This window comes from Haliotis rubra, unplaced genomic scaffold (genome assembly GCF_003918875.1).
Source record: "Haliotis rubra isolate DU_JTF1 unplaced genomic scaffold, ASM391887v1 Scf111, whole genome shotgun sequence".
In the NCBI taxonomy this organism is placed as follows: domain Eukaryota; kingdom Metazoa; phylum Mollusca; class Gastropoda; order Lepetellida; family Haliotidae; genus Haliotis; species Haliotis rubra.
Window position 1 is genome coordinate 1,937,333 of NW_025765015.1, and position 24,359 is coordinate 1,961,691.

At 42.3% G+C, this 24,359-nt stretch overlaps 1 protein-coding gene across 1 annotated transcript in view; it reads right to left on the bottom strand.

Annotated features, from left to right (window-relative positions):
- Positions 1-24,359, bottom strand: part of LOC124288199 (trichoplein keratin filament-binding protein-like) — a 56,770-nt gene that overhangs the window by 20,030 nt on the left and 12,381 nt on the right. The window contains exons 5-14 of the mRNA XM_046724775.1: positions 23,103-23,248; positions 22,073-22,094; positions 21,887-22,004; positions 18,437-18,602; positions 17,807-17,928; positions 16,465-16,675; positions 15,027-15,056; positions 9,312-9,388; positions 4,262-4,447; positions 2,422-2,517 (exon numbers count right to left, since the gene is read on the bottom strand). Of these exons, the coding sequence (XP_046580731.1) occupies positions 2,422-2,517; positions 4,262-4,447; positions 9,312-9,388; positions 15,027-15,056; positions 16,465-16,675; positions 17,807-17,928; positions 18,437-18,602; positions 21,887-22,004; positions 22,073-22,094; positions 23,103-23,248 (1,174 nt within the window). The remainder of the gene's footprint in view (positions 1-2,421; positions 2,518-4,261; positions 4,448-9,311; positions 9,389-15,026; positions 15,057-16,464; positions 16,676-17,806; positions 17,929-18,436; positions 18,603-21,886; positions 22,005-22,072; positions 22,095-23,102; positions 23,249-24,359) is intronic.

Genomic DNA, 24,359 nt, shown 5'->3' on the forward strand with positions numbered 1-24,359 from the left:
CTGTATGACTTATTAAGTGTTGGGCTCTGGGGCCCGTGGCTCTGGGGCCTCTGTAAACCGTAACGGTCCTCCATCAGTCTCATGATTTGGTTAACCAGGTCGTCTGGGACGGTCTGCGCTGGCGTTGAGGGTGGCCTCTCTGTGAAAGTGACGGGACCCTCAATTGTAAACTCAGGCGTCAGCGTAGGCATCTCTGGTTGCGTGTTTATCTATGCTGTAGTGACGGTAGCAGATACTGGACGTTTCTTATGACGTACATCTGGAATGATAATCGGAATGTCATCATCATATAAACATAATTCTGAGACAGGTAGAATATCGGAGGCAAAATTATTTGTAGCTTTCGTAGATTTCCCTTTTGACGAAGCTGTGGACCTGGGGGTTCGAAGCGTACGTTGAGATGATGTGGACGCTTTCCTAGTCTTAGACTGTGAAGACGGAATGTCTTGAGATGCAGGTCGCTTCTTGGACATAGCGGACTGCGTCCCACGCTTATCCCCCGAGGGAAACTCCGGCAGGCCACCAGCCGGTGGCGGGTCGTCAGTCAACAGTTGACAGGGTATAATAGCTTCCGATCTATTAGCCATGACTGAAGATTGTTTGCGAGATTTATCTGCCTTCCGTCTCAAAACGGAACATAAATATTTATCAAAGGCAGAAATTGGTAAATTAATACATAATTTACAACGAGAAACAATAGAACATGGAGTAATGCAACTAGGGCATTTTAAATGTGGATCGGTAGCGGAATAACGTAGTTTACAACCTGTGCAGATTCTCATTAACGTAAACTGCTGAACAAACACGGCGAACCGTGAATAAAACAGCAGAAACACGACTAATAATCAATGCAAGTTGAATAAGGATACTAGTTACACCTCTATAACTGAATATAAGAGGTACTAAACTAAATATAAATAAAGGATATAGTGTGTTGGGAGACACAGGCGCTCTCACGTCCAGCTCACTGGGCAAAGAAGGAGAGAGTGAGGCACATGGGTTCAGGTGGCACCCTCGTTCCCGCGCTTGTGGAAGGGAGGTAACCGTGGTGAGTGCTGGTTGGTGATTTTTTAATTGAAGGGAACTTCAATTGGGAGATACACGTGTTCCACTATGTTCGCAAGAAGAAGAAGAAGACAAGCAATAAGCATGAGTCAGGATAAGGAAAAATAAACCCATTTTAAAATCAAACTTTAAACAGATTATGTCTCATTACTAGACAAGACGATGTAGTTCTTGATGAGACTGACTGACTGAGTGAGTTTAGTTTTACGCCGCTTTTAGCAATATTCTAGCAATATCACAGCGGGGGACCAGAAATGGGCTTAACACATTGTGCCCATGTGGGGAATTGAACCCGGGTCTTCGGCGTGACGAGCCAACGCTTTAACCACTAGGCTACCCCACCGCCACCTTGATGAGACGGTACTGTCAACAGTCAGCATGAAACAGGCTGAGTTCGTATTAAACCACCAACAAAATGTGTTTAATAAATACGACAAGACTTTACTGACATTATGTGGGGGCCTTGTGTTTCTGTTATAACTGTAGGAGCAAATCTACTGCAACCTAATACAGTTAGTCAGCATTCAACACAACTGAAACATACATAATGGCAGAGGTTGCCGACTGTGTGCCGGCGACTACATGCCTCACTCTGACAGTGAGGGTTCAAAGTGATGGGTCTCACACGCCCCCTAAAGTTCCACACTTTGTACTTCACTGTGTCAGCCCAAATGTAACAAACACTACTGCCAGAGAGCAAGGTATACCCTTACCCAGTGTGCACTCGGTGGTGCTATAACATTAGCTGCAAATGGACACTTTGATTGTGTTACAGTGATACTCTTGTCAGCTGTTGGTCACCACACCCAGTGTCATCACCCTACTTTAACATGTTAAATGGCATGTTCTATTGATCCAAAAAATTAACACTAACACCCTAGTTATATCCATGTAAATAGTTTCACACAAACACTGTTTACATTTGCCTAATGTCTACAAGGTTATTTTATTGCAAAATTCTTCCTGGCTAAGGATGTAATCATACTGTACCTTCAAAATCTTACATGATTTTGTTATGAACATTACTTCACTTCACTGATGTCAGATGTGGGCATATGATGAATGAATACATCAAAGTGTGCATACACATACAACAAAATCATTATTGTTTAATGTAATTTTTGACTGAGTCAGACAATCTTTCAAAATATTTAACATCAGTCCAATTTGTAAATGTTCTGGCTTGACGGTAGCCACAGGTTAAAGTTTGAATCCAGAGGAAGAAAAGGTATGAAGCTCAAACAATAATACTCTATACATAAAAACTAGAATCTTCAGAAAATGAGTCAGAAAGACCACTTAAGATCCAAAGTGTGGGTTCTGAATGGTGTGCTTAACAACATTATTTGGACTTACAAGAGATGGCATAATAGCTGGGTCTTGTTTGGGCTCTTCCTCCACTGAAGCCAAACGTTTGCGACTTCGTCGCCTGGCAGCCAACTTTTCCTGCAGCTGAAACATGAATATATCTGACTTTTACTCAGATACTCAGCTATGTACACAAATGCTAGAAGATCATACGTCAGTCAGATGAATCAGTCATTCAAGATGATAAATTAGAGCTTGAAAATTGGTCCAATATCTGTCTCTTCATCTGAAGTAAATATTATTATGAACCTAACATGAACCTAACAAAGAATACTTTGAGGACTATGAATACTGCCTTACTGAACTATTGACCGGAAATATCACCTTGTCTGACGATATTTTTTTCCATCCATAGGCAAAAAATAGAACACAAACTCAATGGCCCTATCTGTCCTTCTCTGAATGCACTTTATCACAGATAACTCACCAAATCACAGATAACTGACAACTCACCAAACTGCCCTGTCTGTCCTTCTCCGACTGCACCTTGTCACAGACAACTCACCAAACTGCCCTGTCTGTCCTTCTCCAAGTGTACCTTATCACAGACAACTCACCAAACTGCCCTGTCTGTCCTTCTCCAACTGCACCTTGTCACAGATAACTCACCAAACTGCCCTGTCTGTCCTTCTCCGAGTGCACCTTGTCACAGACAACTCACCAAACTGCCCTGTCTGTCCTTCTCCGAGTGTACCTTGTCACAGATAACTCACCAAACTGCCCTGTCTGTCCTTCTCCGAGTGTACCTTATCACAGATAACTCACCAAACTGCCCTGTCTGTCCTTCTCCGAGTGTACCTTGTCACAGACAACTCACCAAACTGCCCTGTCTGTCCTTCTCCGAGTGTACCTTGTCACAGACAACTCACCAAACTGCCCTGTCTGTCCTTGTCGAGTGTACCTGTTTGTCCTTGTCACAGACAACTCACCAAACTGCCCTGTCTGTCACCAAACTCACCCTGCCCTGTCTGTCCTTCTCCAGGTGTAGCCTTGTCACAGACAACTCACCAAACTGCCCTGTCTGTCCTTCTCAGTGTACCTTGTCACAGATAACTCACCAAACTGCCCTGTCTGTCCTTCTCCGAGTGTACCTTGTCACAGACAACTCACCAAACTGCCCTGTCTGTCCTTCTCCGAGTGTACCTTATCACAGACAAATCACCAAACTGCCCTGTCTGTCCTTCTCCGAGTGTACCTTGTCACAGATAACTCACCAAACTGCCCTGTCTGTCCTTCTCCGAGTGTACCTTGTCACAGACAAATCACCAAACTGCCCTGTCTGTCCTTCCTTACTGCACCTTGTCAGATAACTCACCAAACTGCCCTGTCTGTCCTTTCTCTCGACTGCACCTTGTCACTGCACCTTACAACAACTCACCAAACTGCCCTGTCTGTCCTTCTCCGAGTGTACCTTATCACAGACAACTCACCAAACTGCCCTGTCTGTCCTTCTCCAGATAACTCACCCAGTACTGCCCTGTCTGTGTACATTATCACAGACAATAACTGCCCTGTCTGTCCTTCTCACCATGCTGTCCTTCCCTGTACTGTCCTTCTCCGAGTGCACCTTATCACAGATAACTCACCAAACTGCCCTGTCTGTCCTTCTCCGACTGCACCTTATTTAACTCCATACTGCCCTGTCTGCACTGCCTTATCACAGATAACTCACCATACTGCCCTGTCTGTCCTTCTCCAACTGCACCTTGTCACAGATAACTCACCAAACTGCCCTGTCTGTCCTTCTCCGACTGCACCTTATCACAGATAACTCACCAAACTGCCCTGTCTGTCCCTCTCCGAGTGTACCTTATCACAGACAACTCACCAAACTGCCCTGTCTGTCCTTCTCCGAGTGCACCTTGTCATTGACTGCCTTGGACTGGTTCTCAGCCATCTTGAGGAGCTGTACTGCAGTGGCTGCTTCAAACTCCCTGTTTGTGCTGGCTTCTCTACGAGCTGAAAGCTTCTGTTCCATCTCCTGTCTCTGTCGTGCATGCTGCTCTAGAATGGCCTGTGAACACCATTCATAACACTCAGGTATAATCCCACTACATGAAAAACCTTGTTGTTTATTTTGTGGGGAATAAGAACTGAACCACTCCCCCAGTCATTCTGATGGAACAGTCTTGTGCGCCAGTTGTTGACCATAGTTGACCAGATCAACGTCTGTCATCAATGTTATTTGTCTGTCAATATCTTGATTGTAATCTGCTAATTACTGACTGAAATGTTAAGAGCTTGTGTGGCCCTATACTCCATCAAGTTCCAGCTTCCAACATGCCAACTGCTTGACAGACATTGCATGTCAATAAATGTTTAAAACAACATTAGAGCAACTTCCAGTAAGGTTTTTATCAAGGAAATGTACAAGAACACACTGACACATTGGACTGTAATCTTAGCATTTTATCCAGACCATGTTGGTCATGAAAAATGTGCATGACATTGGTATGTTCACAAGTTCTAACAAGTTGTGAATGGAATAATCATTCCCTAAATCCATCTAAAATCCACTAACTTAGTGGTAATATCATCCATACTGTTAAATACTGTTTCTAGTAAAGCTGTAACGATGCATCAAACTATTGATGGATTACAATTGTTGAGTCTCCAATAGCAATTAATTGATGGTAGAAACAAAGATAGTATGTGTGACTATCGATAGTTTAGTAATTGACTTCCGTTGATAAATGCGCATTGCAAAATACAAGAAGTACCAGATTCACCTCTGTTACCTCTTAAACAAACATGGCGAAGATTAAAATTGTGAATAACAATAAATTTATGTTTTAACTGTTTACTTGATCTGGGTTTCAAGTTTCATATAAACTATACATTCATTTGGGAAATAAATTCAAGGAGAGAAAAACTAAGTATTGCAATAGTTGGTTGCAATAGACTATCACTATCACAATAGTTGGTTCCCACTCAATAGTCACCCCTAGTTTCTAGTCACAGTATTGACATCACTTCCAGTTACCTGATGTCACTTCCCTCTATGACATCTTCTCATTGTGTATTTATGTCACCTCGAGTGCTGACCACTTCTCATTCTGACGTCACTTTTGTTTAAACAATCATCACCTGATATTCTAGTGCAGACCAGCTGTCCTGAGATGTGTGTCATCTTGGGCTAACATAATCATCAAAAGTTCACCCTACTTCTCAGGTTGAAGTAGAGGATTTCTCCCCATTTTGACCATAGAAAGAGGGAGGCAGAGCACTGATTGGACCAGGTAGAACAGACCCTTCAGATATGGCTACCAGGTATATCACAGACAGATAGAGATTTGTAAACATAGTATGGGACCTCCACTGACATTCTAAGACTGCTGGCTCCATGGAGACTGATGACGCTAAGGATGTAAACATGGGTATTGCAGTCACTCCAGACAGATGGGGAGACTTCAGCATGATGGTAGCTTTCTGAAATGGTGGTTTTCAACCAACCTTTGGTATTATTCTAGGTGATATCCCAACAGTAGACTTGCAAGAGATGAAAAGTTGATTTCTGTCTTAAAGACATTTATTCTTGCATCAAAAATAGTATTTCAGTACTTCTATTGGACACATTGAGAGGACAGGAAGGTCCACAGTGCTACCATGAGCCGGGAGGAAGTAAAGTCAATGACTTGATGAGTTAAGGGATGGGTACCCAAAGATAAGACATCATATTAAAGAACCCATGCTGGAGTGGATCTGTATCCCACTATTCAAAATTCTTCTTCTGTCTGATTTGGAGCCAGAAATCCACCATCTTGGGGATGGTAACATCCACATGCTCTACTCCTCATCCTTTTTGTCTCAGTTGCTGTAGATAGCGGCATCAGAGGACTTGGAGAACAGGAAGCCTGCATATTTAATGTGATAGTTTTCAGGGGTGCTGGTTAAGCTAGAAGCAGATACCATGTAATATGTATGATCTGGCAACCTATTTCTTGATTTTATCTCAAGTGATGGTCAGTCGGTGGGCATCTTGTGGGCAGTCATCTGAAATTAACCGTCATGTCTTGATGCACCTCATGGATAATGTGGGAGTAGATTCTGGTTAAATAGCACCTGAGCTGTGACAGGCTGTGTGAGCAGAGATGTCTTGAAGGGCTAAGTCAGCCAAGTTCAGACCTGAGATGTGTGGTGTAAGGTGGGTGGGAGCAAACAAGACATGCACATCTATGTTGAGAGAAGATTTTGCTGTATTAACAAACTACTCTCTAGCTAGGGCTGGGACGGATACTCGGGTACTCGAATCCGGATCGGGTACAGCTGGATTCGAGTCCAATTCCAAGGAATCGAGTACCCGGAAAGGGTGAGAACTCTGTAATGTCAAGGGCATGTAACTCAAACCAAGAACAAAATGGACGACACACATGCTAAGTGTGTTTGGGCTCATTTTGAGCTTGATGCAAATGGCAAGAGAACGAAATGCCAACTCTGTGGTACCATGTTATTTATTGTGGAAGCAGTGCAAGTTCAATGAACAAACATCTTGCTTTAACACACAACGTAAAACATAAAGGTGTTCATTGCATTGTGTAACTCTAATTGCTTATTAAGTTAGTTCATTAAATGCTGTTAAGATTACGTTGAATTTTGTTATTTCAATTTCATGAACACATCTTTTACTTCTGTGTCAAGGCTGAATACATTCACTATATAGAGACTGACTGACTGGCTGAGTTTGGTTTCACGCGCCGCTTTAGCAATATTCCAGCAACATCAATGGGGACACCAGAAATGGGCTTCTTCACACACTATATAGAGATTGTAATTAAATGATTCTATGTGTTGGGAATATCAATTAAAACTAATGAATTAACATATTAAAGCTTAACGTTTATTGAAAAGAGCACATTCTGATTTTGCAAATACAATGTTCGACTGATTATCATGACAATAAGAAGAAAGTGATCAGAAATATATAGAAGCACAATTCACTTAGATCACATATAATACCATTTAGTTAATATACATTTTATAGTTTAACAAATAATATCAGCATACAGTTATTCCAATGAAGATACGCTAATGTTCACTTAATATATACAAATTTAGAATATTTAAATAACAATAGTTTTTGTGTGTTTTATTTATTTAAGCGTGAAAATATAGCATTTAGATATATTCTCTTTATCCCTACATTCACACAAAAGTATTTCAATGCAACTTTTAATAATCTTCTGGAAGGATAAAAATTTAATCACTGTATTAGTTTGTATTGTATAATAGACTAACTGTAATGCAAACTGAGTTGTGCAACAGAGCAAAATGACCAGTCTTCCCTCATGCGAAATGTAAGCATTTTGCTATGTTGCTAACTCAGCTTGCATTACAGTTCTGTCTCTGTATATCTCGTATAGACTTCTCCAGTCAGTAAATACATCAATCAAATTTTATTCTAGGTAAGTTTACAATAAATCTACATGTAAAACATTATATAGGTTCAGTTATAATATCACACCTGAAGGTAGTTGTGTACTAGTTGACAAAATAACGTGTCTTTCTCATTGACGTAATACACATTTACATCTTTTGGTATTGTCCGGTTAATGGATGTTATTATTAACGATTGTTATTTAGTTGCACATGAGCAATGAGTTGTCATGTCACAGTAACAGTGCGAACGAAAAGTGCTGTGGAATGTACGTAATGGTGTTACTCTCTATATTAGTTAAACAGACGTAAATTAAATAGTCTAAGATCAGTTTCAATGTCTTATTGCCATCCTTTCAAATTTTGTATAATAATTTCTGTCAAATCGTGATTGGATATTCAGAAAGTTGACAGAGCGCTGTATTCCTTACATTTCCGGGTACTCGATTCCGATTCGGGTAAATACATGCGGGTACTCGATTCCATTTTTTCCTACCCGTCCCAGCCCTATCTCTAGCACAGAGTGAATGAACCCCACCTGGTCCAGCCTCCAAAGATAAGTCCATAGACAAAGGTAAATCAGCAAATGGCACTGTGTGAATAGTGGAAGTTACAACCAAACCCCTGTCCTGCCCTGCCTGGAATGAGATGGATCAGGGCTGCTTGTCAATACTGTTCCCTGTGCATCATCGTGTCTGATTGCTTTTAAGTCCAGGAGAACCTGGCAGACAGCTTCACTTTTCACCACAACTTCCAAAGTTTTGCAAAAGATCAAGTTGATTGCTGAAATTCCCATAATATATTGAACCTCAAATCAGAGACCTCTGCATAAGCCTTCATCCTGATGATAATGTGGAGAGCTCTGCTTGACATATAAACTGATGATGGGTTTCTCCAACAACCATGGCATGGCCACATCCTGGGTAGATAGTGGATGGGGAAGGTGAGTTCATAGGCCCAAGATATGTTAAAAAATACAATTTATGTAATTTTACACAAAAACAGCTCAAGATATAGTTGTCTTTATTCAATAACCTACCGGTAAGTTACTGTCGTATTGAATGTAACTTAGGTAGGTGTGCTCAGACAAAGGAATATATTTCTGGTGCTAGTGTGAGCAGACATAAGGAAGAAATGATGTGAGAGTATGAGTAGTTCTTTAGTTTGTTGCTACTGATGCACAGCTTAAATCAAAAAGCCATTCAACTGATTCATCAGTATATTTATTCACATTCCTACACAACTAGTACATTTTCTAAACATTATGAAACTGGTATAAATTTGAAGCACAGAATTGAAAAGTTACCAGTAAGGTTTTCATATGTTGCGCATGACCAGAAGGCAAGCCAGGCAAGATACTATTACTTGCAAAACTAATTATGAATTGTTAACACTGAAGAAGACTTGTGTTGAAAATGTAAAGATTTTTAAGTGTGATGAGAGGCGAAACTACAGGAATTAGACACTGATGTAATAGAGGTAAAGTATTGGCAAGAATTACTCACCTGCCTCCTCATGGCCTGGTCTGCCTCCAGTTGTTGAAGGATGGCTGCTGTATCAACATTCTGACCCTCTACCAGTGCTGTCAAGTTGATAAACAGAAACACATTAAAGGAATACAATTCTGATGAAGCACAGACCTGTCTACTTTAATAAATGTTTGCTTAAGTAATATTGTATATCCTACAATTACTTTGAAAAACATATTCTCCTTACAAGAAACAGAAACCTACTCTCAAGAGCCACACTGAAGAACACCATGATATGACATTGGTAAGTTATTCTACTAGTTGAACTTAGGTGAGAATACTGATCTACTGATTCTGCGGTGCATGTGCCTCTCTCTTGTTTGCTGGTAAGGAACAACTGAAAACCAAACAACACAAGCCCTGACATGCAACTTAGGAATGTTGTCTTGTCACCTAATGTTAATGAACCCATCTTAAATATAAGCAAAACATTTTGAAGTTGATTCCGTCAAGATATTGTTCTGCCTCTACTTTAAACTTGATATAAGTACCATAATCAAAATGAAGAAGTAAGCTGACCATACTTGGTGGCACATATTCTGAAGAACATGAAGAAATTGTTTGGAATATCTTAACATACCCAAGGCAAGCCAAGAGTCATAAAGCATAATACTTTAATATATTATTTGACCAAGTGATATGAAGTATATGTAGTGTAGTATTTTGTAGCATATGAAAAACTTGACATCTTAATCTATTTAAAATAACACTAAGTTTTTCTCTCATGTCACTAGATCCCTTATCTATAATACAAAGGAAGCAATGGTGCAGGGTTCTCACAGGGGGCAAGTGACTCATCCATATTGACATACTTGTACCAATACATGGAATACATGGTCTCTGGCTACTGTGAGTTGAGATAACTTCAAAACATAAAGTGATTACATCCTAATGTGACTGATACCCTTCTCATGAATATCCCTGGCCAGTCATTATTCTTTGTGATGCACATGAACAATTGTATGACAATATACATGAAATACTTTACAATACAGTGCACTCTGTCTAATTCGGACCAGCTTGGGGCCGACTAAAAAGTCCGAATTATACAGTAGTCCAAAGTACACAGATTTTAATGGAGTTATCTCCCTATTATCAGCAGAATTAAAATTATAAACTATTTTTCGCAATGTTATTGAAAACAACGATTCTCGGACACCTGCTTCGGCAGCGGGTCCACAATAACATTGTCAAAGAGCAAAGTAACGATGTTTCGAGGAATTCATGAAATAAATTGAATAAACTAATGAATGAAATCAACAACAACATTCATAAAAGTTGTCAAACGTACATATAAAATTACTATTTCCATCTTTTTGTGCGATCATGTAATGTAAGTCAAGTCACTGACAAGTGACATCTCAGCTCTCGCCGCCTCAATCTTCACGTTCGGAAGCATTTTTGTCACAGGTCATAGCCTAGAACGATAAGTCGAATACGTTCCATAATTTACGTATAGGTAGCAATTTCATACTTAATATGTTCAGAATAGCATTATTTTACCCAAAACATTTGTCAAAATCTAAAAGTTTTCGTTTACGATGAATGTTTATTCAAGGTTTTATTGGCCAAGCGGACTTCCTGCTCAGTCCGAATTATATAGCAATGTTTTTACATGTAACTACCTTATCGGGCCGACACTTTGGTCCGAAATCCGAAATAATGAGAGTCCGAGATACAGAACTTTTTATTATGACAACAAAGAAGGATTACGTCGGGACCGTGAGTTCAGTCCTGTTTATACAGCAATCCGAGAAAGACAGAGTCCGAGTTTGACAGAGTGCACTGTAGTTTCCATTATGCTTCAAACAAACTTAAACTGCTAACAGTTGAATATTTTTCTCATTCTTGACATCCAAGATGAGATGATGATAATTCGGAAATTTAATATGAGCTTTCTGACATAATGCATATTTCTGACATGGAAGTCGAAATGAAAAAGAAATGGTATTTTTGTAACATCACCAGCAGTTTGGCATGATATAGAGATCAATGTGACAGGATGTAGAGTTTAGTGTGGCAGAATGTAGAGTTTAGTGTGGCAGGATGTAGAGTTTAGTGTGGCAGGATGTAGAGTTTAGTGTGGCAGGATGTAGAGTTTTTGTGGCAGGATGTAGAGTTTAGTGTGGTAGGATGTAGAGTTTAGTTTGGCAGGATGTAGAGTTAAGTGTGGCAGGACGTAAAGGTTAGTGTGGCAGTATGCAGAGTTTAGTGTGGCAGGACAAAGAGTTTAGTGTGGCAGGACGTAGAGTTTAGTGTGGCAGGATGTAGAGTCTAATGTGGCAGGATGTAAAGTTTAGTGTGGCAGGATGTAGAGTTTAGTGTGTCAGGATGTAGAGTTAAGTGTGGCAGGATGTAGAGTTTAGTGTGGCAGGACGTAGAGTCTAATGTGGCAGGATGTAGAGTTTAGTGTGGCAGGATGTAGAGTCTAGTGTGGCAGGATGTAGAGTTGAGTGTGGCAGGATGTAGAGTTTAGTGTGGCAGGATGTAGAGTCTAGTGTGGCAGGATGTAGAGTTTAGTGTGGCAGGATGTAGAGTTGAGTGTGGCAGGATGTAGAGTTTAGTGTGGCAGGATGGTAAAAAGTTTAGTGTGGCAGAGCATGAGAGTTTAGTGTGGCAGGACATAGAGTTTAGTGTGGCAAGATATAGAGTTTAGTGTGGCAGGATGTAGAGTTTAGTGTGGCAGGATGAAGAGTTTAGTGTGGCAGGATGTAGAGTTTAGTGTGGCAGGACTGCAGAGTTTAGTGTGGCAGGATGTAGAGTTGAGTGTGGCAGGAGGTAGAGTTTAGTGTGAGTTTAGTGTGGCAGGATGTAGAGTTTAGTGTGGCAGGGCGTAAGTTTAGTGTGTGGCAGAGTGCAGTGTGAGAGTTTAGTGTGGCAGGACATAGAGTTTAGTGTGGCAGGGCGTGGGAGAGAGTTTAGTGTGGCAGGATCTTAGGAGTCTAATGTGGCAGGATGTAAAGTTTAGTGTGGCAGGATGTAGAGTCTAGTGAGGCAGGATGTAGAGTTTAGTGTGTCAGGATGTAGAGTTAAGTGTGGCAGGATGTAGAGTTTAGTGTGGCAGGACATAGAGTCTAATGTGGCAGGATGTAGAGTTTAGTGTGGCAGGATGTAGAGTCTAGTGTGGCAGGATGTAGAGTTGAGTGTGGCAGGATGTAGAGTTTAGTGTGGCAGGATGTAGAGTCTAGTGTGGCAGGATGTAGAGTTTAGTGTGGCAGGATGTAGAGTTGAGTGTGGCAGGATGTAGAGTTTAGTGTGGCAGGACGTAAAGTTTAGTGTGGCAGAACGCAGAGTTTAGTGTGGCAGGACATAGAGTTTAGTGTGGCAAGATATAGAGTTTAGTGTGGCAGGTTGTAGATTTTAGTGTGGACGTAGAGTTTAGTGTGGCAGGACATAGAGTTTAGTGTGGCAGGAGGTAGAGTTTAGTGTGGCAGGACCTTAAGTTTAGTGTGGCAGAACACAGAGTTTAGTGTGGCAGGACATAGAGTTTAGTGTGGCAAGATGTAGAGTTTAATGTGGCAGGATGTAGAGTTTAGTGTGGCAGGATGTAGAGTCTAGTGTGGCAGGATGTAGAGTTTAGTGTGTGGCAGGGCCTTGGGGAGTTTAGTGTGGTGGGACATAGAGTTTGAGTGTGGCAGGAGGTAGAGTTTGAGTGTCGTGTGGCAGGATGTAGAGTTTAGTGTGGCAGGATGTAGAGTTTAGTGTGGATGTAGAGTTTAATGTGGCAGGATGTAGAGTTTAGTGTGGCAGGTTGTAGATTTTAGTGTGGCAGGACGTAAAATTTAGTGTGGCAGGACGTAGAGTTTTTGTGTCAGGATGTAGAGTCTAGTGTGTCAGGATGTAGAGTCTAGTGTGGCAGGATGTAGAGTTTAGTGTGCAGGATGTAGAGTTTAGTGTGGATGTAGAGTTTAGTGTGGCAGGATGTAGAGTTTAGTGTGGCAGGATGTAGAGTTTAGTGTGGTAGGATGTAGAGTTTAGTGTGGCAGGATGTAGAGTTAAGTGTGGCAGGACGTAAAGTTTAGTGTGTCAGAAGCGCAGAGTTTAGTGTGGCAGGACATAGAGTTTAGTGTGGCAGGAGGTAGAGTTTAGTGTGGCAGGATGTAGAGTTTGTTGAGTGTGGCAGGATGTAGAGTTAAGTGTGGACGTAGAGTTTAGTGTGGCAGGTTGTAGATTTTAGTGTGGACGTAGAGTTTAGTGTGGCAGGATGTAGAGTTTAGTGTGGCAGGTTGTAGATTTTAGTGTGGACGTAGAGTTTAGTGTGGCAGGACGTAGAGTTTAGTGTGGCAGGATGTAGAGTTTAGTGTGGCAGGACGTAAAGTTTAGTGTGGCAGAACACAGAGTTTAGTGTGGCAGGACATAGAGTTTAGTGTGGCAAGATGTAGAGTTTAATGTGGCAGGATGTAGAGTTTAGTGTGGCAGGATGTAGAGTCTAGTGTGGCAGGATGTAGAGTTTAGTGTGGCAGGACGCAGAGTTTAGTGTGGCAGGACATAGAGTTTAGTGTGGCAGGAGGTAGAGTTTGAGTGTCGTGTGGCAGGATGTAGAGTTTAGTGTGGCAGGAGGTAGAGTTTAGTGTCGTGTGGCAGGATGTAGAGTTTAGTGTGGCAGGATGTAGAGTTAAGTGTGGACGTAGAGTTTAGTGTGGCAGGTTGTAGATTTTAGTGTGGACGTAGAGTTTAGTGTGGCAGGATGTAGAGTTTAGTGTGGCAGGTTGTAGATTTTAGTGTGGACGTAGAGTTTAGTGTGGCAGGACGTAGAGTTTAGTGTGGCAGGATGTAGAGTTTAGTGTGGCAGGACGTAAAGTTTAGTGTGGCAGAACACAGAGTTTAGTGTGGCAGGACATAGAGTTTAGTGTGGCAAGATGTAGAGTTTAATGTGGCAGGATGTAGAGTTTAGTGTGGCAGGATGTAGAGTCTAGTGTGGCAGGATGTAGAGTTTAGTGTGGCAGGACGCAGAGTTTAGTGTGGCAGGACATAGAGTTTAGTGTGGCAGGAGGTAGAGTTTGAGTGTCGTGTGGCAGGATGTAGAGTTTAGTGTGGCAGGATGTAGAGTTTAGTGTGGATGTAGAGTTTAGTGTGGCAGGATGTAGAGTTTAGTGTGGCAGGTTGTAGATTTTAGTGTGGCAGGACGTAAAATTTAGTGTGGCAGGACGTAGAGTTTTTGTGTCAGGATGTAGAGTCTAGTGTGTCAGGATGTAGAGTTTAGTGTGGCAGGATGTAGAGTTTAGTGTGGCAGGATGTAGAGTTGAGTGTGGCAGGATGTAGAGTTTAGTGTGGCAGGATGTAGAGTTTAGTGTGGCAGGACGTAGAGTTTAGTGTTGGTATAGTCTGTACTGAATGACTTCATACAGGTTTCATCCCATCTGTCACCGTAAACACTGACCACAATTTGCAATGTCCTGTACCAGAGTACTGGCTGCTGTTGACTAAAATATGTCTTCCACTGTAACTGGTTTCAGTTTTTCACACCAGGAATTTTATAGCAGCTAATAAGCAAAAGGCCTTCCACACCAACGCAGGTTCACAACATCATCAGCTGCTGGGGACTGTTACATGCATGGGTAAAGGTGTTTAGTTTACACAATGTTAGGTTTTCAGGGGAAAAACACACAACACACACACATCAATCACAGTTATAACACAGTTATAAAAAACTCCATGCTTCATCTGAGATTATACAGCTCTGGGATTCACCTGATAATGACAACTTTGGCTTTATGAAACCTGTGAAACAGAGAGACGATTAGAACTTGTACAACCTGCTTTTTTAACAGACTGTTTTACTGCTAATTGTGAACTGTGAAACATTCGGTTTTATGCTTATACCTCCAGTATTTGCAACTGTTGAATTGATAAAATTAGATAAGTTGAAATGAATCAAAGCTTTCAACATACCATACTTCTCTCTATTGTTTAATCACATATCATATTGTAACCAAGTGCCAAGGGGCCAACATAAATCCATATACATTCCCTGGTGGTTTCCATGCTGAGGGGCCTATATGAATCCCATATACATTCCATGAGGGTTCCCATGCTGAGGGGCCTATATGAATCCCATATACATTCCCTGGTGGTTCCCATGCTGAGGGGCCTATATGAATCCCATATACATTCCCTGGTGGTTTCCATGCTGAGGGGCCTATATGAATGCCATATACATTCCCTGGTGGTTTCCATGCTGAGAGGCCTATATGGCCATATACATTCCTGGTGATGCTGAGGGGCCTATATGAATCCCATATATACATTCCCTGGTGGTTTCCCATGCTGAGGGGCCTATATGAATCCCATATACATTCCCTGGTGGTTCCCCCATGCTGAGGGGCCTATATGAATGCCATATACATTCCCTGGTGGGTGGTTCCCTCCATGCTGAGGGGCCTATATGAATGCCATATACATTCCCTGGTGGTTCCCATGCTGAGGGGCCTATATGAATCCATATACATATGGTGGTTTCCATTGAGGGGCCTATATGAATGCCATATACATTCCCTGGTGGTTCCCATGCTGAGGGGCCTATATGAATGCCATATACATTCCCTGGTGGTTTCCATGCTGAGGGGCCTATATGAATCCCATATACATTCCATGAGGGTTCCCATGCTGAGGGGCCTATATGAATGCCATATACATTCCCTGGTGGTTCCCATGCTGAGGGGCCTATATGAATGCCATATACATTCCCTGGTGGTTTCCATGCTGAGGGGCCTATATGAATGCCATATACATTCCATGAGGGTTCCCATGCTGAGGGGCCTATATGAATCCCATATACATTCCCTGGTGGTTCCCATGCTGACCAAGATTTGCCACTCATGTATCAAATTGAGCCAAATATTTATTTGAACCATACCAAAAGGAAGTTTGAAAATGGACCATGAATTAAGCAATGATATATTGCCATGAGACTGGCAACAGTGTATTATAGATAGTGATCATTCTGTTGCCAGTGTTCACATGGTTGTAGCTGGCATCACCATTATCTATAAAGTGACTATATGCACTTCTAAATCTAAAATCTAATCTAGTTGGTTTCCTGTTTGTGTTAATTTTAGAATGGTATCCATCCATCTCCTAAGCATGTGTGACACTCTGGCTTCTAGAGTTACCACAAAGTCCAACATACCAGCTTCAAGGGCTTCTTCCTTCTCCCTGTCAAACTCCTTCTCCATTTGTCGTTCTATCTCGCTAATGTCTGGAATTTCAGCTGAGTCCTCTGTAGGGTCCACTGGCTGGTCATCACTGACTGTAAACAAGACGGCAGTAAGATTGTCATACCATCCTTCCCTCCGCGCAAATCCTTGCATCTTCACAAGCTTCTCCAGTACATCCTCATCCTGCAGACAATCAACACGTTCAACATTTATGGTATTTATGTGCACTGCAACAATCTTTTATGTACAATGAGTGAGTTTAGTTTTACGCCGCACTCAGCAATATTCCAGCTATATGGCAGCAGTCTGTAAATGATTGAGTCTGGACCAGACAATCCAGTGATCAACAGCATAAGCATCGATCTGCACAATTGGGAACCGATGACATGTGTCAACGAACTCAGTGAGCCTGACCACCAGATCCCGTTAGTAACCTCTTACGACAAGCATGGGTTACTGAAGATCAATTCTAACCCGGATCTTCACAGGTATCATGTACAATGGCTTATGTAGGTTTGCATAAAAAATTCAATATGTTAACAACACAAGATTGAGCCTAGGCACTCTTGCTCATCAGCTACATTCAAAGAGAGGTGAATGTTACAAGTAGTGAAATCAGGAGAGGAAGTAAGATTTTGTTGGCTGTATATATAACAGTGTGTGTTAATGGTCACAATGGTCCCTTTTCAAACCTATTATAACAATGTGAAAGAAACCAACATTCACGTAAAGTATCGCCACAGCCAATGTTTTAGGGAAGTCACCTTTATTTAATTTCTGCCACACTGTCCACAATAGCCAAATATGTGTGAGAACTGACGTCCTCATTGCCCATTACCATAGTTTCAGATTGATCACTGTGATATCATCTCCATTTTGTTGATTCTATGAGTTAATGCAAGTCAAATGGTATACATAAACTTTTGTTCATCTTGTTCAAAAATGGTTTTCAAACATTAGTTGTTATCTGCATTAGATATGGTTTATTTTTTAAACATTACTGCACAACTGTATCTCAGTCCCCTTTTGTTGCTACTCATATTGTTATTTCAGAATACTTGACATGTCCTCTTTGACAATTTCAATAAACTACGTTTCAGTTTTATAACTGTCATTTTTGTGCAACAAACATATCCAAGTTCAATACAGTTCCACCAATCCACAAAACTACTGTCACCTCCTTGGCCTTCAGAGTAGATATGAGATATATCACATTAACTCACCTCACAAAAACAATTCAGTTAATATGAAAAAGTAAAATCTGGTGTATACAATGTGCTTACATGCATAAATACAAAATGTAACAATTCCTACCTTATTAGTCATCAGTGAAGCAGTCACATGAGCATCCCTAGTTTGCTTCTGCTGCAAGTCAGTGAGAATCTGGACATCAAGTTGGTCATCTGAGGGCGTGTCCTGTGCAAGTCTTCTCTCCACTGAATGGTAAAAGTTCCAAATGAAATGTGCTGCCATACACATGCCATCTTGGGCGTCTATTGCCTGTAGCTATCACCTGGCTTGGCCAATACACAGACATAGTATCACTGATAGTATCCTTCAAGCAGTGCACGTTACTCATTTATGGATTTGAATCAAAAGTCTTTGCTCATGTGTATGAGGCAATAAGACTGTTTAATAGCTACTGTATGCAGATACATGTAACAATAAAGTAGACAGTCATACTGACCACACATACTTTTAATATTCCATAAACAACAATATCCTTTGAAGCTGCCTTGCAATCAGAACTCAGACTTCCTTGCCATACATAGAAGCTTCCATGGTAACCCAGTGGTTAGTCTAGTTGTATTGATCAGAGGCATACTAATGTAACGTAGAGTTGTCATGGTAGAAGGTATATAACATCTGTACCAATGCACCCCCCAATGTGAGAGGAAGTAGTATCCCTGAGTGTATTGTACTTGAGTAATCTCAGTTAAAGACCTTCTAGTCTGTATATCAGGGCCTTCTTCAGGAGCTGGAACTGTTCACTTCTTCTTTTTGCTGTGTCTCGTGAGGTGGACTGGCCTTCACTTAGTACTGCTTGACGGCTTTTGTTCAGCCACTTGCTGTGTTCTTGCTGGAGACTAGCTAACTGCTTTTTCAGCTCCTGGAATAATAACAGTCACAAACCATGGTTTCCAATAATGACTTACGACTCAACTTGGATGGGGTAGTACAGGGATACAGAGCAGGGACTAACTTTGTGTTGGTGCTTATCAAAAACAAAGGTAGACACATGAGGATGGAGAGAGAGAATCAAGCCATACATGACTTTCCAGCATCAAGAGAGAGTAAGTTTACAAGATTGTACTCCCACTGGACCTACCTAAACCTTATGCCCTGTGAAGATCCGGGTTAGAATTGATCTTCAGTAACCCATGCTTGTCGTAAGAGGCAACTAATGTGATTGGGTGGTTGACACATGTCCTGTACATCAATGCTCATGCTGTTGATCACTGGATTGTCTGGTCCAGATTCGATTATTTACCATATAGTTGGAACTTTGCTGAGTTGTGGCATAAAACTAAACTCACTCACTCACTCATTCACCTGTTCCTTATATCCCCCAGTACAGTGGCTCCTACTGGACCTAGTCCATCCCTTGGATCCATCAGTACAATGGATCCCACTGGACTTATTCCACCCCTTGGATCCACCAGCACCATAGGTCCTACTTGACGTACCCATCCCTTATAACACTGGACCTACCCCGCCCCTTGGATCCACCAGCACAATGGCTCCTACTGGACCTACCCTGCCCCTTGGATCCACCAGCACAATGGCTCCTACTGGACCTACCCTGCCCCTTGGATCCACCAGCACAATGGCTCCTACTGGACCTACCTGCCCCTTGGATCCACCAGCACAATGGCTCCTACTGGACCTACCCTGCCCCTTGGATCCACCAGCACAATGGCTCCTACTGGACCTACCCTGCCCCTTGGATCCACCAGCACAATGGCTCCTACTGGACCTACCCTGCCCCTTGGATCCACCAGCACAATGGCTCCTACTGGACCTACCCCGCCCCTTGGATCAACCAGCACAATGGCTCCTACTGGACCTACCCCGCCCCTTGGATCAACCAGCACAATGCTTCCGACGGGAGCTATCAGTACAATGGCTCTCACTGGACCTACCTATCCCTTATGTCCCCCTGTACAATGGCTCCTAAAGGACCTATCCCATCCCTTAGATCCACCAGTACAATAGCTCTCACTAGCCTACTATCCCTTATATCCCCAAGTACAATGGCTCCTACTGGACCTACTCGACCCCTTGGATCCACCAGCACAATGCTTCCAACGGGACCTACCTATCCCATCCCTTAGATCCACCAGTAAGATGGTTAATACTGGGCCTACACCACCCCTTTGATCCTCCAGTACAATAGCTCTCACTAGCCTACCTATCCCTTATATCCCCCAGTACAATCGCTCCTACTGGACCTACACTACCCCTTTGATCCTCCAGTACAATAGCTCTCACTAGCCTACCTATCCCTTACATCTCCCAGTACAATCGCTCCTACTGGACCTACACCACCCCCTTTATCCTCCAGTACAATAGCTCTCACTAGCCTACCTATCCCTTATATATCCCCCAGTACAATCGCTCCTACTTGACCTACACCACCCCTTGGATCCACCAGCACAATGCTTCCAACGGGACCTACCTATCCCATCCCTTAGATCCACCAGTAAGATGGTTAATACTGGGCCTACACCACCCCTTTGATCCTCCAGTACAATAGCTCTCACTAGCCTACCTATCCCTTATATCCCCCAGTACAATCGCTCCTACTGGACCTACACCGGCCCTTTGATCCTCCAGTACAATAGCTCTCACTAGTCTACTATCCCTTATATCCCCAAGTACAATGGCTCCTACTGGACCTACTCGACCCCTTGGATCCACCAGCACAATGCTTCCAACGGGACCTACCTATCCCATCCCTTAGATCCACCAGTAAGATGGTTAATACTGGGCCTACACCACCCCTTTGATCCTCCAGTACAATAGCTCTCACTAGCCTACCTATCCCTTATATCCCCCAGTACAATCGCTCCTACTGGACCTACACTACCCCTTTGATCCTCCAGTACAATAGCTCTCACTAGCCTACCTATCCCTTACATCTCCCAGTACAATCGCTCCTACTGGACCTACACCACCCCCTTTATCCTCCAGTACAATAGCTCTCACTAGCCTACCTATCCCTTATATCCCCCAGTACAATCGCTCCTACTTGACCTACACCACCCCTTGGATCCACCAGCACAATGCTTCCAACGGGACCTACCTATCCCATCCCTTAGATCCACCAGTAAGATGGTTAATACTGGGCCTACACCACCCCTTTGATCCTCCAGTACAATAGCTCTCACTAGCCTACCTATCCCTTATATCCCCCAGTACAATCGCTCCTACTGGACCTACACTACCCCTTTGATCCTCCAGTACAATAGCTCTCACTAGCCTACCTATCCCTTACATCTCCCAGTACAATCGCTCCTACTGGACCTACACCACCCCTTTGATCCTCCAGTACAATAGCTCTCACTAGCCTACCTATCCCTTACATCTCCCAGTACAATCGCTCCTACTGGACCTACACCACCCCTTTGATCCTCCAGTACAATAGCTCTCACTAGCCTACCTATCCCTTACATCTCCCAGTACAATGGCTCCTACTGGACCTACACCACCCCTTTGATCCTCCAGTACAATAGCTCTCACTAGCCTACCTATCCCTTATATCCCCCAGTACAATGGCTCCTACTGGACCTACACCACCCCTTTGATCCTCCAGTACAATAGCTCTCACTAGCCTACCTATCCCTTATATCCCCCAGTACAATGGCTCCTACTGGACCTACACCACCCCTTTGATCCTCCAGTACAATAGCTCTCACTAGCCTACCTATCCCTTCGAACCATCAGTAAGATGGTTAATGATGGACTAACCCCACATTTTGGATCCACCAGTACAATGATTCCCACTGGACCTACCCCATGCCTTGGATCTACAAGTACAATGCTTCCCAATGGACCATCCTCCTTGGATCCACCAGTAAGTTTTCGCATAGATGCTTCAATGGTGGGTAGGAAAGAAATGTCTACACTTATGTGCAAGGTGGTTTATAATTGAAGTTCTTGAAAAGTTGAGAAAAATAACAAACATTTACTGTTTGCACCCAGATATAATTTTGTCACTGACTTGAACTACAAGTTACTAACATAGATCTCACACAAGGTTATCTCTGTGTGTAAAACACTGTGACAGCATCACATCAGTTTGGGTATTCAATTACTGCTGAGTTTGTAATCAGGATAAATTTAGTTTGAGGCACTCAATTCGAAAGATCATGCAATAAACAAAAGCCTTACCTGAACAATCTTATGTTTCTTAGCACTTTTCTGAGTGGGCGTGTCGGTTGACGCAGCCTGTAGCAGTTGTGCAAGAACCTCCCTCTCCTCCCTGTGACGCTCATCCATGTCCCCTAACCTGCTGCTCTACTCCTGTAACATACAACAGTCAACAATCGTCCTACAAGCTCATCCATGTCCCCTAACAACTGCTGCTCTACTCCTGTGTCTGTAACATACAACAGTCAACAATCGTCCTACTACAGCTCATCCATGTCCCCTAACAACTGCTGCTCTACTTCTGTGTCTGTAGCATACAACAGTCAACAATCATCCTACTACAGCTCATCCATGTCCCCTAACAACTGCTGCTCTACTTCTGTGTCTGTAACATACAACGGTCAACAATCATCCTACTACAGCTCATCCATGTCCCCTAACAACTGCTGCTCTACTTCTGTGTCTGTAACATACAACGGTCAACAATCATCCTACTACAGCTCATCCATGTCCCCTAACAACTGCTGCTCTACTTCTGTGTCTGTAACATACAACGGTCAACAATCATCCCTACTACAGCTCATCCATGTCCCCTAACAACTGCTGCTCTACTTCTGTGTCTGTAACATACAACAGTCAACAATCATCCTACTACAGCTCATCCATGTCCCCTAACAACTGCTGCTCTACTTCTGTGTCTGTAGCATACAACGGTCAACAATCATCCTACTACAGCTCATCCATGTGCCCTAACAACTGCTGCTCTACTTCTGTGTCTGTAGCATACAACAGTCAACAATCATCCTATTACAGCTCATCCATGTCCCCTAACAACTGCTGCTCTACTTCTGTGTCTGTAACATACAACAGTCAACAATCATCCTACTACAGCTCATCCATGTCCCCTAACAACTGCTGCTCTACTTCTGTGTCTGTAACATACAACAGTCAACAATCATCCTACTACAGCTCATCCATGTCCCCTAACAACTGCTGCTCTACTGCTGAGTGTAACATACAGGCATGCAGTGGTTTGGGGGAATACATTCCCACTGGTCTTAAATCTTTGCATGTACATGTATCAGACTTTAGAAAAGGTGTTAAACCAACCATGCCACACAAAACCAAAACATGTATTCCAACACAAATATCATTCAGATACATCAGCAGATGTTAAAGAAAATGGATATAGTAATGTTTTCGAATGGACTGTTTTCATATATGGATTGACTCATACCAATTCTGTTTGTTAGCTTCTCATTTTCCAGCACTTCTGTGAGACCCTCTAAATCCTCTTCCAGGTGTTTTCCCTTCTCTCTTTTCCTGAGAGCATTCAGTCGATCTTGAGCCAGCTGTTTTTGCCGTTCACGTTCACGTGTGAAACTACAATGGTGAGAGTTGGAATAAAAGGTATTGGAACATGGGCAACATGTTATATTTTGCAATGTTCATTCAGTCTTCTCAAAAACAAAGATGTTTTTCAGTAGTATGCTTCTGTGAGAAAGATTCTTAAACATTTTTACTGTGAATTTTTCTGATAGTCTGAACCCTAGTGCTGCTCCCTATCACACCTGTAGATTCATGGGCCTTGTTGGTTCTGAGGAGATAACCTTCCGAGGTTTCTGAAGACTTAATATCTTCTTACCCTTCAGTCAGCTTTCAGTGTAAGTCAGTGGACAGACTGATGGGATGAAAACCAATATCTGATGCCATATTCTCACCTGGACCTTGAGTCCTGGTCAGCTCAATATTCTATGTAGCGGGTCATGACTTTCACTAAACTTTCTTTGTTAACAAACTTTCAGCACGCTTGGTGTGAAATGTTTGTAACATAGTAATTTGTTGTTAGGAATGTTCATTTCAAGTTTAAGTTTTTTAGTTGAAACATTAAAGAATATCTGCAACTGTGAAATGACTGCTCAGTGATGACAAACTAATGGGCCATGAACAAACCTGGGTTTCTGACCCAGCTCAGTAAAATGTGGGATCACTGAACAGAATTAAGTAGTGCACAGGGCTGTGAACATCATGTTAGGATAAATCAGTAACTTGGTTTTAACACAAGCTAGTTATTTCTCAGTGTGTGAGCTAGGTGTAGGAAGAAGTACAATGAAGGTCTTGATGTTTTACCTCTTTGGTGAAAGCAAAAGCACCCTTATTTAGTTTTAAAAACCAAGGATAATAATTTTGTAAACATTTTTTGTTATGCATTTCCACACCCACAATTTCCCAATAAATGAATGCTTTGACTATACATTGGTGTGTTTTTGCTAATGTATTAGGTTCACGTTCTCCAGGCTAGTTCCATTTCCACTTCGTGACATTCTAGCCATTCTCCAGTTCCACCTAGTAGATATTGATACATGAATACCAGCATCAGTGGCTGAATGACATTTTCAGCCACTATCAGCAGAATCAAATATGAGAGAAATCATGTGGTTGTAAATGTGACAATGAAACATGTTAAAAGATCATGGTAGATCATCACAGAAGG